We start from the raw sequence: 18,557 nt of genomic DNA on the forward strand, positions 1-18,557 counted from the left end.
TGCTGAACAAAAAGAATTTTATTTCACAGAAGCAAAAGAAGAGGAGATGACAGCTCTCCCGAATTCCACGGATGTGGACAATGAAACATCGACTTTGTAATGAGATATAAACATATTTAAGGAACTTCAATTCGCCGCCTGACAGATTTTCAAAGGGGAGACTTTAGCAAATGCTGCCCAGGACGCTGAAACACCACGTGTTGAGTGCGCCCTTATTTCCTCAGGCGGTGGTAAACTGACAGCCCGATAAGCAGCTTGTATTGTCTTCACCAGCCAAGAAGCTATGGTACGAGTGGAGGCACGCTGACCTTTCCTATATCCTGCTGGTATTATGAACAGGTGATCAGTTTTCAGTGCAGTTTCTAGGCTAAAATGCACCCAGGGCGAGGGTGTAAAAATTGCCCCCCCTTTCCCCGAAGCAAGGTATGGGTGCCCGCAGTGTAGGTTAGCCAGGTCTAGTTGCACTCAGTATAGATTCCCCCAGAATAGGTACCCCAGTATAGGTAGCCAGCTATAGGTCCCCCCAGTATAGGTAGCCAGGCATAGGTGAGCCAATATAGTTGCCTCCGGTATAGGTTAGCCAGGTAGGTGCCTCCAGTATAGGTAGCCAGTATAGTTGCCCACAGTATAGGTTAGATAGGCAGGCGTCCCCGGTAGATAGTTAGGTGCCCCCAGTACAGGTTAGCTAGGTGGGTGCCTCTAATATAGGTAGCCAGAATAGTTGCCCCCAGCATAGGTTAGATAGGTAGATGTCCCCTGTATAGGTTAGTTAGGTAGGTGCCTCCAATATAGGTAGCCAGTATAGTTGTCACCTGTATAGACTAGCTAGGTAGGTAGGTAGGTGCCCCCAATACAGGTTAGATAAGTTAATGCTCCCACTATAGGTTAGATAGGTAGCTGCCCCCCAGTATAGGCTAGGAAGGTGCCCCCCAGTATAGGTTAGATTAGGTAGGTGCCCCCCAGTATAGGTTAGATTAGGTAGGTGCCCCAGTATAGGCAAGATAGGTAGGTGCCCCCCAGTATAGGTTAGATAGGTAGGTGCCCTCGGTATAGGTTAGATTAGGTAGCTGCCCCCCAGGTTAGATAGGTAGGTGCCCCCCAATATAGGTTAGATAGGTAGCTGCCCCAGTATAGATTAGGTAGGTGCCCCCCAGTATAGGTTAGATTAGGTAGGTGCCCCCCAGTATAGGTTAGATTAGGTAGGTGCCCCCCAGTATAGGTTAGATTAGGTAGGTGCCCCCCAGTATAGGTTAGATTAGGTAGGTGCCCCCCAGGATAGGTTAGATAGGTAGGTGCCCCCAGGATAGGTTAGATTAGGTAGGTGCCCCCCAGTATAGGTTAGATTGGTAGGTGCCCCCCAGGACAGGTTAGTTAGGTAGCTGCCCCAGTATAGGTTAGGTAGGTGCCCCCCATGATGGAGGGGGGAGCCGCAGCCGCGGGGAGGGCAGCCCGACCTCTCCCTCCCTTCCTCTCCCTGGGCCGCCCTCCGTGCGATCCCCCCTCGGACTGCAGAGTAATGCGCAGGGAAGCGCTGTGCATAACTACTCACCTCGCTGGCTCCAAGCGCTGCTCTCTCGCCGCCAGTCTCCTCTCTCTGCCTACACGCTGATACACACACACGCTGCTTCCTGTTTAGCAGCGAGTGTGTGTATCAGCGTGTAGGCAGAGAGAGGAGACTGGCGGCGAGAGAGCAGCGCTTGGAGCCAGCGAGGTGAGTAGTTATGCACAGCGCTTCCCTGCGCATTACTCTGCAGTCCGAGGGGGGATCGCACGGAGGGCGGCCCGGGGAGAGGAAGGGAGGTAGAGGTCGGGCTGCCCTCCCCGCGGCTGCGGATCCCCCCTCCATCACAGCGCCCCCCTCCCAGCAGCGCCCCGGGCGGCGGCACGCCCCGCACGGCCGTAGAAACGGCCATGTCAGTTTTCATGAAACTCTCTGTGGCAGACAGGTACGTTTTGAGTGAATGGGCCACGTCCAGCGTATGCAAGTCTTGAGAATCCTCCCTACAGAAAGTTGGTAAGGACCATTCCTGATTTAGGTGGAATGTTGATGAGACTTTAGGCAGGAAGGAGTCTACGGGTTGCAGCTGAACTCTGTCATGAAAGAAAACAGTGTAAGGTTGCTTGCAACTAAGAGCTTGCAACTCAGAAACCCTGCGGGCAGAGGTTATTGCAACCAGAAAAATAGTTTTTAAAGTAAGGTTCAATAGTGTACAGTCCTCTAGGGGCTCAAAAGGATATTCCCGCCAGATAGTTTAAGACCAAAGGAAGATCCCATTTGGGAAAGATTGATTTTCTTGGTGGTCTCAACTTCAATATCACTTGGAGAAATTGCTTTACCAATAGATTATAAGCCCAACGATGGTCTGTGAGGGAAGATAAGGCAGAGATCTGCACTTTGAGGGCGTGATACCCTAGCCCCTTGTCAAAACCAGACTGAAGAAAAGCTAGAATTTGTGAATGTTGAGGCTGGAGAGGATCAAAGGAAGCTGATTTTGCAAAGGAAGCTGATTTTGCAAAGTCAGAGAATTTATCCCATACTTTTTTATAAGTCAGGTTCGTGGAGGGCGTCCTGGCCTGAAGAAGAGTGTTAAATCACCTCCGATGAACACCCTAGAAGTTGAAGCTTCCTCCTTTCAACTTCCATATCGATAGACAGACGGCTCAGATCTGGGTGTAGGATTGGTCCCTGAGAGAGTAGTTCCTTCTCTATCTGCAACTGGACTGGCTGCTCCACTGCTAGACGTTGTAGAAGGGGAAACCATGGCCGGCGAGGCCAGTACGGAAGAACTGCCAGAAGTGTCACCCTCTCTGTAGTGAGTCTCTTCAACACTTTGAAAAATCATTGGTACCTGGGGAAAGACATACCCCACTGAGAAGTTCCATTGAGATGTTAGAGCATCTACGGCTTCCGCTTCCCTGTAAGGATTTCTCGCAAGGTATCTCCTGCACTTCACATTCTGACGAGATGCCATTAGATCGCTTTCCGGGTGACCCTATCTCTGACAGATCCAGTTCAATGTCCTCTGGTTGAGGGACCATTTGTTGTTGTCTAGAGTCGTACGACTGAGGTAGTCTGCCTCCACATTCAGTGCTCCCGGTATGTACACTACTTTTAAAGACCATAAGTTCATCTAATCTAATTTGAAGATTTGACTGGTCACTTTCAGAAAGGAAGTGTTCCGGGTTCCCCCCTGCTTCTGGATATAGCTTACTGCTGTCTTGTTGTCTATACGTAGAAGACAATTTTTGTTGACCAGAAGGGGCATAAAATGTAGAAGAGCAAAGAAAACTGCTTTCAACTCTAGAAGGTTCGCTGGAAGCTCTGACGTTTCTTCTCCCCACATGCCTTGGGCTACTTGCTCCATGCAGACAGCACCCCAACCTCTGTTGCTAGCATCTGAAGTTATAACAATAGGGGAATCCTCTAGGAGTTGAACCTGTGGTTGGATATTCATGTCCGACCTGTTCCACTGGTTTAGAAATCCTGACTGAAATCCCCGGATGTGCCAGTGCGCCCAAAGATGCATCGGGATGGTGGCTGACAGGGTCCCTAGCAGTCTTAGACATGATCTGGCAGACATTTGTTTGTTCAAGATTGTATCGAGAACTCGGCTCTGAATGACTGGGATCTTCTCTGGTGGTACTGAGACAGAGTTCTGATTCGTTCTGAAATCGGGCACCAAGGAAAAACCAGATCCTGAGTCGGTTCTAATTGACTTTTCTTGTCGTTGACTAGCCATCCAAACTGAGCAAGTGTTTGAAGTAGAATCTTGCGATGTTGAATGATCATTATGAGATTGTCTGCGAACAAGAGAATGTTGTCCAGGTAATGAATGTCTCCCACTTAGAACCTGAGAAACTTCTGTAGGTCTGCTTGGATGGAAATGTGCAGATACGCATCCTCGAGGTCCACTGATAACATTCAGTCCCCGGGAAAGATGGCCTGTATTATGGTCTGGAGGGATTCCATCTTGAAGCTTTTTACATCTATGAATCGGTTTAGTCTTCAAATCTAGTACAGGTCGTAATTTTCTGGTTTTCTTCTTCACTAGGAATAGCGAGGAGTAGAACCCCTGGCCTCTCTCTTGTGAAGGTACCTGAGATATAGCCTGTTTCAGAATTAAGTCTTTGAGATAAGAGAATGAGATTTCCTGTTTTTCTCTGGATTGTGGAATTGTTGTCGGCACAAAACTGTAAGAAGGAGCTTTTTTGAATGTCCAGAAATTTCCTGTGGATATGGTTTTTATTACCCAATTTTCGACTCCCAAATGTTGGTGAATAGTCTCAATCTTGCTCCCACCGGGACAATCTGGACAGGCGAGTTGTCAAAAAGACTTTCTGATTCTGTGTATTAGTTGCAGCTTTTTGTTTGGTTAACCTCTGAAGAGAAGATTGAGAACTCCTCCAGTTTTTCTTAAAACTTCTTCCAGGTCGATAAGATTTCATATTTTTGAATCTGTTTTGCTGGGTATTCATGGATGATTGTCTTGCTGGACGTCGCTCTTGGGGAATGAGCCCGGACTTTCCGCCCGTCACCCTCTTCTTAATTGCCGTATCCATTTTTTCGCTAAAAACGGACTTCCCATCATATGGAATTTTGCACCAGGTTTGTCTTGAATTAGTATCTGCAGACCATGACTTTAGCCACAATGCTCGCTTTGCTGTAACTGAGGATAACATTGCTCTGGCAGCACACCGGATGACATCGAAGGCGGCCTCCCCTATAAAGTCTGCTGACAATTTGAAGTTGTCTAAAGCAGAAATTATTATTTCTCTATCGACATCCAACCTTAGGGAATTTCCATAGGATCAGTCCATGCTCTGATTGCCTTACCCACAGCGGTTAGGGCAATTGCCGGTCTACAAGATCCTCCGGCTAACACGTACGTTTTTTTCAGATCTAAGTCCATTTTCCTATTGAGTGGATCTATGAATGATACTGAGTCTTCGAGGGGTAAAGTCATATGACGAGCCAGGCACATTAAAGAAGCGTCAATCGACCGAGCGTAATCCAACAGACAAGATTCTTCCTCCGTCAATGGATAGTTTTGAAAGACGGTTCGCCAGAGGTGGCTTCTTGTCTACATTACTCCACTCTTCATTGAAGATTTCCTCAATTTCCAGCATATAAGGAAAGGTTTCTTTAGGTTTGTTGAGGTGTTCATAATAACGTCTGCGCTTATTCTGAGAAGACTCAGGCGTTTCAGTATCCTCTTCTGCTTGCCAGTTGATAGCTTCCCTCACAGACTTGATGAAAGGCTGAACTAGGGAAAGATCAAAAACGACACTAATTTCTTCATCAACTGAAGGATTCGTTTGAGAAGATGGACCAGGTTCCGTTGGAGCTTCAGGTGCGGTATGCTTAGGAAGGCTCGAGATGTATGAGTACATTGATTCCTGCACTGCCTTCTTAATAAGTTCCGATACATCTAGAGATGATTGTTCCGGCTCCCCTACCATGTCTGCAAAACACTTGGCACAGACCAATTTTCCTTGCATAACCGAATGTCCACAAGCCCAACATCCTCGTGGACGCTCTGGTGATCTTTGCCTCCGTCTTGGTGATCTGCTCCTACTACGATAGTAGCGTGAATCATAAGATCTGTAATAAGATGGTGATCTTCTCCTAGAAGTGTGTGTGGAAGAGTGGGCTGCTTGACCACTGTGATGCTTAGATGTTGAATCTTTGTATTTTTACTTCTTCTTAGAGCTTTTTGAAGAATGTTGTTCTTGCTGTTGCTCTGGTTGTCTTCTGGGGCTAGAAAGGAATTAATAGTCATTTAGACTAATGTTCCTGACTCCCTGTGATGCAGGCAGCCAGCCTTTTGACCATTGTGTAGGTTTGCATGCTGCAGGACTCTGGAAAGAAGAGCTTCTGTCAGTTTTGCAGCTTGTGCTTGCAGAGGAATTTGCATACGTTGTCATGCAAATTGCCTGGCCACATTCATTGGAGGCGTGTACTATAAGTACTATGTCTTTCCCACAATGCTTGGCTGTTCATAAGGATTTCGTCCTATGTAACACTCCTGGTGGTGTGTCAGCCTTGCTCTCTGTTTGAACATCAGCTTAGAGTAATTCCTGAATCTGCGCTAGGCAGATTTCCCTAGTGCAGTTAGGATTGTATTATCTGTATTGCCTGTTCTGTCTTGTCTTGCCTGTTGCCATTGTCCTGTCCCTATGGTGGTCGACAGGAAATGGTTCTGATCTCTGTTCTTGGAGTATAGCTGGTGCAGCGGTTGCTACCAGCTATCTCTTCTGTTCTGTCTCCTGGGATCGCGCTAGCTACTTTTCGGTAGCGCTGGGGATCCTTCTGTTCTGTCTCCTGGGATCGCACTAGCTACTTTTCGCTAGCGCTGGGGATCCTTCTGTTTTGTCTTCTGGGATCGCACTAGCTACTTTTCGCTAGCGCTGGGGATCCTTCTGTTCTGTCTCCTGGGATCGCACTAGCTACTTTTCGCTAGCGCTGGGGATCCTTCTGTTCTGCTACTCTGTACTTGGATCGCGCTAGCCACTTTTCGCTAGTGCTGTGGATCCTATTTCTCGCTTGTCCCTGTTTTCGTGTGTCTGTCTGCTACGCTTGCTGGAGGCTCGGTGAGGTAACCGTTAAGCAAGCGCTCGCGTCCTCTGTTTCATGTTTGTCTGTTAATGGTTAGTTAGGCGTGCTTGTCTCTATTGTGCTTATCACGTGGAGACCGCGCATAACCGCGTGCACTGTTGCGAATAAGTGCGGTGTTCGCGGTTAGCTAGCGTTTGTTGTTTTCCGTATCTCCTCATTGTATTATTTGCTGTGCCTTTGCTGCCTCGTATTCTGTTCTGATCTGCCTTGTGTCTTGTCTGGCGATCGCACCTCTCGCGATCGCGTTCCTATTTCATATCTGCTGTTGTGTGTGTGCGGTCGCGGGGTGGCGACTGGATTGGCGCACACACATACAACCTGTCCCTTTGCTTATTCTCATTCGCAATCGCCTCTCTTGCGATTGCGTTCTGCGTTTCGTACAATTCCTGTCTGGCATTTGTGGAGGTACAGAGGATTGGTCCCTCTGCACTCCCCAGCGCCATCTGCCAACAGGAATTTTCCCTCTACGGGTGCGTAGCTCCTTTTGCTGGGTTCCTGCAAATTATACGCTTGTGGAGGATTTCCGCCGTGTCAGCGCACGCGTTGTGCGCTGATCACGGGAAAAGTTCCACAATCGTTACACTCCCGTTTTAATACTCACCTGATATGTCACCTACCTATCAGTTTTTCGCTGTTCAATTGCGGGCGCAACAGTGTCTGTAGTATCCATGATGAGATAAGAATAAAGCCCTAAGAGCGAAATAAAAAAGTTTTAAAAATAGAAAGAGGAGAGTGCCTTTAAGCCTGAGTAAGTAGTTCCCACTACTTACAGAAATCCTGCGGATGCTGAATTTGGCTGCGTAATCTCCTGCCACTCTCTCCTATACAGCAGCCAGAGAGGCTTCCTGCCGCTCAGATTTATACTGAGCGTGCAGGAGAGAGGCGGAGACCATCGCCGCCCATTTCCTGCTCCGCTGAGCCGTCTGCACTCCACCGCTTGGTTAAGCGGAAGGACACATGCTCTGATTTCATGCGACCAATCGCACGCATCCGCGATGAAACGCAATAGACCAGGACTTCCGGCGGAAGCGGAAAGAACCGGCCACAACCTGCGTTGCAAGCTAAAGTAATGGCGCGGTGGAACGCACGCTAAGGAACAGCGTGGGGAAGGTAGAGGAAAATGGATTACGGCCACTGGCCCAAGTCACTCTATTAGAGTGAGAAAGAAGTGTGCTGCAGGTAAGGTCATGCATCAGCAAAACAGACTTTAGTGCATATAAGCACCTTAACCTGCGCAAGTCCCTTGAGAACAGCAGAACGGGGAACTATACATAAGCTTAATTAATAAACTGTCAGGGGTCTACGCACAAGGGGAGTATTTTTGTGCGGAAGCTACAAAGTAGCAGGTAGGGATCTTAGAAGATTTTCCGCCTCAGCTTCATGCTTGAGATGTCGGTCTGTCCTATGAGGTGAGGACTATAGAAAAAAAAAAAAAAAAAAACAACAGCGAGCCTCTCCTGGCCTTGCAATTTAAATATTTACTTGTCCTATGGGGTAGTGGGGGCGGGCCAACTACCCAATGTGCTGCCATGGAAGCACAAGGAAATAAAGATTAAGCATAAGAAAAAACACACACCTTTCAATAAAGGAGGACTGTAGTGAGAGGTGTTTGGAGGCTGACATATTTATTTCCATTTAAGCAATACCAGTTGCCTGGCAGTCCTGCTGATCCTCTACCTCTGAAGGTGCGTACACACATGCGACTATAGTAGTTTGAAACGATCGTTCCCCGATCGTTTCAAACGACGATCGTTTGAAAAAAAGCAGCCAACGACCATTAAGTCTAACGACGGACGAGCTAGATCGTTCAAAACGAACGATCTAGCTTGGCGGATTTTTCCCAACGACGATCGTTTGCAAAAGTAGTACATCGTTGGAAACGGTCGTTCGTACTAGGCTTGACATGCGCATTTCACTATTTCTCCATGGAACTTTTCATTTTTATGCGCAAGCGCAATAGTTGCTTTTACGTGATGTAACGTCGTTCTAACGATCAGATCGTTACACACCTTTTAAAACTAACTTTACTTAGGTCGTTCTTTCATCAATTAAAAGTTCGTTCGTTGGTCACAACGAACGATCGTTGTCGCATGTGTGTACGTAGCTTAATACTTTCAGCCATAGATCTTGAACAAGCATGCAGCAGATCAGGTTTTTCTGACAATTTTGACAGATATGACAAGATAAGCTGCATGCTTGTTTCTGGTGTGATTCAGACACTTCTTCAGCCAAATAGATCAGCAGGGCTGCCAGGCAACTTTTATTGTTTAAAAGGAAATAAATATGGCAGCCTCCATATACCTCTCACTACAGTTCTCCTTTAAACTTTTAAAGATAGCTAGTAAATGGTATCATCTTGATTAAAAACTAACCACATAAATTCCCTATGAAAACCAATTAGAGAGGGGGGGGGGGGGGGGGGAATGATGTTTTTTCATGCCCAGGTCTGTTAATAGCTACGTGACAAAAAAAATGCACCATGTAAAAAAAAATATATACACATATATTGATTAAATATGTTCTGCAATATAAGATGGTTAAAAATTAAACCAACTGAAACTTAAACAAAGGGAACTTAAGTAGGTATAATTCCTAAGAAGGAATACCACATTTACAGCAAAAATATTGTTTTACAACTCTTAGGTGAGCAACAAATCATATTGATATTGAGGGGATCCCATGTTCCAGAAAGAATATTGTAAAACCTCCATGTAATGCTGATCATAGTTGAAACTTTCCCATAGAGTAGTTAGTGGCTACATGTAGTTTGAAATTATTTTGCACTCACAAAAGAAAGATGACAATTATGTACAGGGAGGAAATAGAGGCACCCAAGATATGACAGAAAATGGAATTAAAAATCAGTAAAAGAAAGTGGAAAAAAGGGAGGTGGCTTACCTCAATGAAGACAAGTCTTTAATAAATATTGATTGTATTATATGCACTGGCAATGCGTTTCGTGAGTACTACCCCACTTCCTCAGACGATTAATGTGCCAAAGGAGACTCTAAGCCAAGAAAAAGGCACCTCTTTTTCCCTTTCAGGGTGTGTTCTGACCACCCCCTCCATATTTGCACATGACAGATATAAACTTGCATAACACTGACATTTTCTGCAGTACTTTACAGTATACAGTCAAATGATTCACATCCCTCATGATCTAGTTTCTACCACAGTCTAAATTGAACTATGTCCTCAATCCACTAAGCTTTACCAAACACTTTATCAAACGTTTGATAATTTACCTCATGGGTAAAATGTAATTTTGAATTCACTAAGGTGTTATAGATTTATTGAACGTTTTATCGATAAAACATTCAATAAATCTATAACACTTTAGTGAATTCAAAATTAGATTTTACTCACGAGCTAAATTATCAAACGTTTGATAAAGTGTTTGATAAAGCTTAGTGAATTGAGGCCATTATGTGTTTGGGGGTTTAGAAGAAAAACGATAGCCCCAGGAAAAAAAAAAAAAATCTAGGCAAACACAACGGACATGGACTCCATGCAGATAATGTGCTGTCTGGGATTCTGGCCTGAGACTAGCACTGCAATGGCGAGAATGCTATCCAGTTAACCACCATAATCTGGCTATACATCTGCTGTTATTTTACTTAAAGAGACTCTATAACAAAAATGTCATCCTTTTTTCTACTATCCTACAAGTTCCTAAACCTATTCTAATGTGCTCTGGCTTACTGCAGCACTTTCTACTATCACCATCTCTGTAATAAATCAACTTAGCTCTCTCCTGTCTGATTTGTCGCCCTGTTTCTGGAAGGCTGCCAACTCTTCAGTGTTGTTGATCTGTTATGCACGCCCCCACCAAGACCCTCTATGCACACTCCTGTGTGTGTTATTTAGATTAGGCAGCCTCTCTGCTCTCTTGTCAGTGAGAGAAGAGAGCTGCCTGCCTTTTACAAGCTGGATAAATCATCCTCTGAGCTGGCTGTGCTGACACTGAGGAATTACAGACACAGAGCGGTCTGCAGGAAGAAACAATCAGCCAGTCACTCTTCAGTGGATGATAGCTGCAAGGGGGGGGGGGGGGGGCTGGGGGGGAGGAAGGTAAACACACAAATGATCTCTTGAGATTCAAAAGGAAGGCTGTATACAGCCTGCTTGTGTATGGATGTATTTGCTATGTGTGGACATACTGTGCATCAACCTACTTCTGGTTTAGGTGCACTAATCACAATTACATTTCCATTTAAAATCAACAGCTGTGAATGTCTAACACTGGCAGGAAGTTTACATTACACGGGGATGTGGGAGTCAAAGATTACCTAATACAAAGACCACCTAGTATCGGGTGGGGGTCACAATGGGTTACACCAAGTTCACAAAAGATTCACAAAAGATTCATCAGGCATCTTAGCATTTACAGGGAGCCTGGGGCTCCATTTCATCTAAAAATAAAGGCCCTGGATAATCATATTTGGTTTTCAGATAAATGACAAGAAGATACAGAAAATGTAACAGCATACAATGAAATGTCAAAACAGATATTAAACATATAACTCACCACAAACAACTGAGTCAACTGGAAGGGGATAGTGCAGGTGCACGGTGTTGTTCCATTATTAGCACAATTGTAACAGGGATTACTCTGGTTTGCACCTGTATAATCACACTAAGGAGAAACAATTAAATTATATAGCATATAAATCATACATAATCTATGCAGATGAAATACTTAGTTGAATAAAAGGCTGAGCAAAATTCAGCTTTATTGTTGAGCATAATAGGTTTTATCTGCAATTTGCTTTGGAACATTATAGTGTTGGCCTGTTTTACAGCTGATTGTGCACATCTAGCCGTAATGCTACGTACACACATACGACAACGATCGTTCGTATCACACGACGAACGATGGTTTAATAAGACATAATTAAAGGGTCGTTGAAAGACGGTTTACACGGGAACAACGATAAGATCGTTTGAAAACGAACGATATGGAAATGACATACGAATTTACATATTGTGAACGATCTCATAATTATTCAGAACGGAACACACGTTTAAATGAATGGCCTGTAGATTGAAGGAAGTAACGTAATTAAAACGAGCGTTCCATACTGTACACTACAAATTTGCATACTGTACCAACTTGTAAGTTTAATGTCATTTTTATTCAGCACTAAACTAAACTTAAAATATCCTATCCTGTTACAATTACAATCATTGTTTAATGTGACACATTATATAACACAATCATTGAACAAACGTTCCATCACGGCAAGTACAGTCATATAGATTTGCAGAGATGTGCGCATGTCCAGCCTAGTACGAACGACCGTTTGCTAACGATGTACTATTTTTTCAAACAATCGTCGTTTAGAAAAATCCGCCACGGCTGAACTTTCGTTTACAACGAGCTCTCTCGGGCGTCGGAGTTAATTGTCGTTGGCTACTTTTTTGTAACGATCGTCGTTTGAAATGATCGGGGAACGATCGTTTCAAACGACTATAGTCGCATGTGTGTACGCACCATAAGGTTCCTACTACCAGCTTCATATTCTGTGTTTTTCACATGCAGAAAAACAATTGACAGCAATGCAGCACTGTCAGAGTAAGAACACACTAGGCAGAAACGCTATGCTAGGCGTAAACGCACATAATGCAAGTCAATAGGCTGCATACAAAAAAAAATTAAAAAAAATATATGTTTGAATCCTGCAATGTGAGTTTTTTTAAAACGCAGGATTTGCTGCATATTTTATAATGTCAATTGTGATGCAGAGCCATTGTGTTTTGGTGCATTTTTAGTGCTTTTTTCCCCCAAACAAGTCTGATAATGTATTACCGCTTCCTGTTGACCTCCTAGTTATTAGCATAAACCGCATATCAAAAATGCGTAGAAAATGCACAAAAACGCAAATGCAACTTTTTATGTGCGAAATGCAAACGCATTAAAACGCAAGCAAAATGCAAGAAAACCACATGTGCGAAACGCAAAAAAAATTTGCAAACCCACTCAAAATGCACAAATGCATAATGTAGCAAAACGCTTCCTGCCCTCTGACAACTCAAGCAGAAAAACTGATGCAGAAAAATGATAGACAAGTGTTGTTCCCTCTCATAGTCAATCACAATAGGTGCATTTATAGATAACCAGGGACCTTAGCCCGTTTAATAACGGGCTCTAGGTCCGTTACCTGTCAGCGTGCATGCGCGGGCCCGCCTGCCACGTGCTCCCACCCTGCTCCCGTCCAAGCAACGGCACATGCGCAGTAGCACAGATGCAGGGACACACAAACACACGAACATGGGACACCGAGACACAGGGGTTTTATTAGGTAGGATGGTAGTTGGTGCTATCTGAATGAACTACACAGCCAGGATCAATAATTTCTTGATTTAGCTTCCATTTTAAACTTTTCACTTTGCAATACATTGATTTTTCCTCCTACTACTATATTTTAGTAAAATTCCTCTTTGAAGGTATTTTATTGGCAAGTTCTGGAAATAACTCCTTGGAGTGAACTCAGGAAAGTTACTAGGATACGGGCCTATACATTTTATATCCTTAAAAGGATAAATGTACCTTTATAGTAAATGTTAGTTATTAATTGGAACCCACTCCCTTGATGTGCAGTTCCGTAAAGGGAACTTAATGCTAGAGATATATGGAGACTGCAATGTTTATTCCTTTTAACTGCTTGCCGACCGCGTCACGCCGATGGGCATGGCCGCGGTGGCAGCCCCAGGACCGCCTAACTGTGTAAAATCCTGGGGCAGCAGTTTGCAGGAGATGGAGCGCAGGTTGCACGAGCATCTCTTGCTTGAGGGGCGGAGCAGAGCTCCGCCTTCTGTCTCCAGACTGTTACACGCCGTGTTTACATCAGTACAGCGCTGCGATCACGGCTGTCCCCCTGGAGGATTTAGAAGCGATCCGCGGTAATAGGCTGAAGCCTATAACAGCTGATCGCTGTGGGAGGCTGGTGTGGGGAGGCAGGAAGGGAGGGAAAATCTTTAAAGAATTTTTTTTTTTAAATGAAAAACAAAAATATTTGTAAAAATAAATAAACAAACATGGGGGAGCGATCAGACCCCCACCAACAGAAAACTCTGTTGGTGGGGAGAAAAGGGGGGGGGGGGAAATCACTTGTGTGCTGTGCGGCCCTGCAGCTTGGCCTTAAAGCTGCAGTGGCCAATTTTACATAAAATGGCCTGGTCACTAGGGGGGGTTTAACACCGCGGTCCTCAAGAGGTTAAACAATTCCAGGTGCCTGGCAGTCCTGCTGATTGTTTTGGCACCAGTAGTATCTGAATCACACACCTGAAATCAAGCGATGTAATAACAGCACAGCAGATTAGCAGCGCACAGTGAGTAAGACTATTTTAAAGTGGACCTGAACTTAGAACTCATCTCTGCTCTAAAAGATACTTAACAGCATATTAACCTTTAAACATAATAACCTTTAAATAAAAAACATGTATTTGTTACAGCTGATACAAATTTTTTTGTTTTGTATTCTCAGATGAGACAGGCATGTTGCAAGGCAATGCTAGACTTGCACTGACCAAATGGCAGGTTAAGCCTCGAAATACTGTTTGAATACCTGATGGCCGGATCCGTACGGCCCAATCCGCAAAAAAAAACGCAGATGTGAACTGGGCCTAAGCCAGCACCTCTTTAGTAAGGAGACCTTGGGCAAGACTGCTTACTGAGTGCGCCCTAGTGGCCGCAGCTCTGGTGTTTAATGTGAATGGGAACCGCATTTTAAAAAAATAAGACAGATACTACCCAAGGAGAGGGAGGGCTCTGGGTCCTATAGAGCCTTCCGGCTCCTCTCCTGGTCCCCTCGTTCCAGTGCTGGCTCGCCGGTAGCAGTATTTGACTAATTTAGTCAAATACTGCTTTACCCGGCCGAAGGAGGCTTTAGAAGTCTTCAGGGAGCCCGAGTGCTCCTGAAGAAGGGCGGCCCTGTACTGCACCTGCGCAAGCACGCTCTCTTGCACGCTCACGCCTGTGCAGTATGGAGCCGCACGTCTTCGGGAGGACACGGCTCCTGAAGACTTCCAAATACCCTTTTGGTGGGGGATTGAAACGGGGGGAGGGAGCCAGCACAGGATAGAGGGCACCATGGGCTTGATTCACAAAAGAGTGCTAACTGTTAGCACGGCCGTTTTTGCGCGAATTTTCGCATTGCGCGCGATCGCGAGTTTTTCACGCGCAAACGTGAACGTTACCGATTTCGCGGTAAAATTCGCGTTTGCGCGCGAACGTTATCGTATTGCGCAAAAATTCGCGATCGTGCGCAATGCGAAAATTCACGCGAAAACGACCGTGCTAACAGTTAGCACTCTTTTGTGAATCAAGCCCCAAGAGAGGAGACGGAAGGCTCTATACGAACCAGAGCCTTCCCTCAGGTATGTATTTGCTTCATTTTTTTGTTCAAATGCAGTTCCCATTCACTTTAAAGTCTGCCAGGAGAAAAGTGCAACATAAAACGTTCCTTATCTTGTCGAACGTCATGAATTGATTTTTAGGCAGATAATCCCAGCATAATGGAAATCATTGTGGATGTGCATCAATGCATGTGATCAATAAAAATTATTTCTGATCAATGCCTCTCCTGATCAATTTTCATCTGAGTTCCTAATTGATGTTCAAGCAATTCATTTTTTTTAAGGCATTGAACATCTAATTGCTTAAATGCAGAACTGTATAATGCACGTTGGCGTTTAAATCCGTTGATCCTCTGTAGAAATTCTTAAAGGGAACCTGAAGCAAGTAAAAGTATCTAAAAACACACATGATGTAGCTGCAAATGAATATTACATACTAACCTTACCATCAGTTCCTCTAAGAAGCTCACCATTTTCTTCTTAGAGTGATCCCTTCCAGTTCTGACAATATTTTGTCAGAACTGAAATATACCAGTTGCTGTCAGTTATATGTCAGCAGCTGTCAGTTACAACTGAATGTGCAAGGTAATGTCCATGTTTTCCTATGGCTCAAGTGGGTGATATTACAGTTTAACAGTGTGCTGACCAGGAAGCTGTTCTGGAGTAATGGTCATTTTCAAAATGGAGGACGGAGAATTCCATTGATCACAGTGGACAAATGGGACGCATGAGAGGAGAAAGATTGAGGAGTAGACTACACAGGAGGTAAGTATGACCTGTGTATGGTTATTTTTACTCTTTGATTTTTAGCTCAGGTTCTCTTTAAGGATAAAGACATTACTAAAGCAGTCTGGGGGTGCAAATGATTAATTATCAGTTCATAAGGCAGATCTGGCAGCAGGGGGGGGGGGGGGGCTGGGGGGACCAGGGCTGGATTTAGGCCAAGGCTACCACAGGAGCAAGGGCACCAAAGCAGCAGGCTAAACTGGAGCAAGTTTGCATATGCTGCAATGAAGGGAGATCAGGAGAGTGCCTGACCACGGTATTCTGCTGCTAGCCACCTGTGCAGCAGCCATCTTGCTCTCTGCATATATACATTGGGGCCGTTGGCTATGGACTCGGACAGCATTGGAGACGGAAAGGAAGCGGAAGCTTCTGCACTGGAGATGAGCGGAGAAATGAGTAACACTAATGGCTGCTGCAGAGTGAAGGTGAGCTGGCTACCTATACTGAAAAGGGGGGGGGGGGAGGGAGGAGGGATTAAGGGAGTCATCTGGCTACCTATACTAGAGAGAAAGGGGGGAGGGGGTCATCAGCCTACCTATACTAGAGGGACGGGGGGGCGGGTCATCTGGCTATCTATACTAGGGGGAGGGGTCATATGGCTACCTATACTGGGGGGTCATCAGGCTACCTATACTAGAGGGAAGGTGAAGGGGTCATCTGGCTACCTATACTGGAGGGAAGGGGGAGGGGTTATCTCGCTACTTATACCGAAGGGGTGTGGCTGGTGACAGTGGCCTTGGGCGGTTAAGCGTACAAATCTGGCCCTGCTGGGGACATGGCTACCACGAGGCCCCTGATCACCCCGCATGACCTTAGTAACGGCCTAGGCTCCCTTGTGGATGATCCATTGTAGTACAAATTCTAATAGGAACTATTACGAATAACTATAAAAGTTTAGTTGCCCCTTACCTCAGTTTCTGTAATGCTGTTGGAGGAATAATATAATCCAATTCCGACACCTATAAAGGATAATCCTGCGATGAAGAAAAATGGCAAAACGATGCTAGCAGAGAGCAGTGGCTGCCAGGCAGGTAGCCTCTGCTGTGTGAAGGCAGTATTGTCTGGTCTCAGCGATGGCAGAGGCTCATGCTTGTTGGTGTAGTCTCTGGCAGCGGGAGTCATTTTCTCCAAGATGACCTCCTAAATTTACACTTGATGCCTATAAAAAGATTACACAGAGATTCATTTCGAGGATCTTAATGCTGGCGGCAATAAGCTGGATGAATAGATGAAGGGAAATGACATAGTACAGATGAGCACAAAAACCACTGGCTTCCCTTCGTGCTGAGCTAAATAAACATACCGTATATTCCAGCATATAAGACGACTGGGCGTATAAGACGACCCCCCAACTTTTCCAGTTAAAATATAGAGTTTGGGATATACTCGCCGTATAAGACTACCCCCTCTTCCAACGCACACCAAATAAAAAAAAAAAATCATCATATACTGGCGCTATGTATGAACAGATACTAGTGCTGTACTGTAGGTGGTACCCAGTATATAGGTGATTGGTCAGCTCTCCCTGTCGCTCGGTTTATCAGAGCGGTATGGAAGACTAGATCATGCTGTGCCCATAAAACAAGCCTCTTTCACCCTTGTGGCCCACCCTTGTATCCCATTTACCTCCTTTCTCTGCTTCTCAGATCTCGCACATGTGCGCCTGCACCGCTTTACTACAGTCCTCAGCAGCAAGATCTGAGAGCCGGTAACAGGATAGTGTGCATCACCCGGCATCAATGACAACCGGCGTATAAGACGACACCTGACTTTTCAAAAGATTTTCAAGGGCTCAAAAGCAGTCTTATACGCCAGAATATACTGTATATATCAAAAAAGCAAGTGATTTTTGGATAAGGTCAAGGCTAGGTAGTATTTTGCCTTCTAGTTAGGCTACAATCATAGTGGTGCAACGTAATAGCCGCATTATAACGCAGAAAGTCGCACAGATGCAAGACGTATGTGACCTTCACAGTGCGGCCGTTGCCATCTAACAGACTGCAGCATCCCAATGCACTGCATAACTGCAAAATACACAGGTTAACAGTGAAGCATACTTTTCATTGACTGTATGCTTCACTGTATGTAAAACACCACTCACATAACATGCGGTTCTACTTTCTCATTATGTTGCATTCCTGCTTTTACAGGGAATGCAATGCAACACCCACTGTTAACATAGCCTTATAGCAGAGGTGTCAATCTTCAGGCCTCGAGGGCCATATGCATGCCAGTGTTTAGGATGGACTGAGAAATGGAGAGTTGATTACTACTTGAACCACACCTTTCCTGATTCAGTCCCGTCAGTTAACATGAGTTGTGCCAAATGTGTGAGGGCTAGGTTGCTTGTTATCTAAATCACGGTTAGCACTTCCTGTCTGGATGGGGGGGGGGGGGGAAGGGGGGCACGCACAATACAGAATAATAATATAGTAGGGCATCATGCTGGGTACACAATGCAATTTCCTGTCTGACTGACAGGGTCTGACAATTATTTCCTAAATGTCTGATCTGCTCCCGATCGACAACGGGATCGATCTAGAGCAGTTTGGATACAGATAATAATGACAGCCGACATTGTAAATCAAGGGAAACATAAAGCATTCACACAGCAGGGCACCGAGCTGCGCTCCTACCGGACTCTTAAGTTCTCCAGAACTGCTCCATACTCTGTTCACCAGTTGCTGTTCCATGCTCTGTACACACGCTGCTGCTCCATGCTCTGTACACACGCTGCTGCTCCATGCTCTGTACACACGCTGCTGCTCCATGCTCTGTACACACGCTGCTGCTTCAT

The 18,557-nt window shown here is 45.2% G+C and overlaps 1 protein-coding gene across 3 annotated transcripts in view; it reads right to left on the reverse strand.

Annotated features, from left to right (window-relative positions):
• LOC137544349 (cell cycle control protein 50B-like) overlaps positions 1 to 18,557 on the reverse strand; it is a 55,083-nt gene that overhangs the window by 20,463 nt on the left and 16,063 nt on the right. For 2 of the 3 annotated variants that reach the window (XM_068265414.1, XM_068265413.1), the window contains exons 2-3: positions 16,670 to 16,919; positions 11,145 to 11,252 (exon numbers count right to left, since the gene is read on the reverse strand). In XM_068265414.1, coding sequence (XP_068121515.1) covers positions 11,145 to 11,252; positions 16,670 to 16,882 — 321 coding nt within the window. In that variant the 5' untranslated portion in view covers positions 16,883 to 16,919. Of the gene's footprint in view, positions 1 to 11,144; positions 11,253 to 16,669; positions 16,920 to 18,396; positions 18,418 to 18,557 lie in introns of those variants that run through there. The other variant, XM_068265415.1, reaches the window with a different exon arrangement.

Source organism: Hyperolius riggenbachi, chromosome 2 (genome assembly GCF_040937935.1).
Source record: "Hyperolius riggenbachi isolate aHypRig1 chromosome 2, aHypRig1.pri, whole genome shotgun sequence".
Lineage (NCBI taxonomy): Eukaryota > Metazoa > Chordata > Amphibia > Anura > Hyperoliidae > Hyperolius > Hyperolius riggenbachi.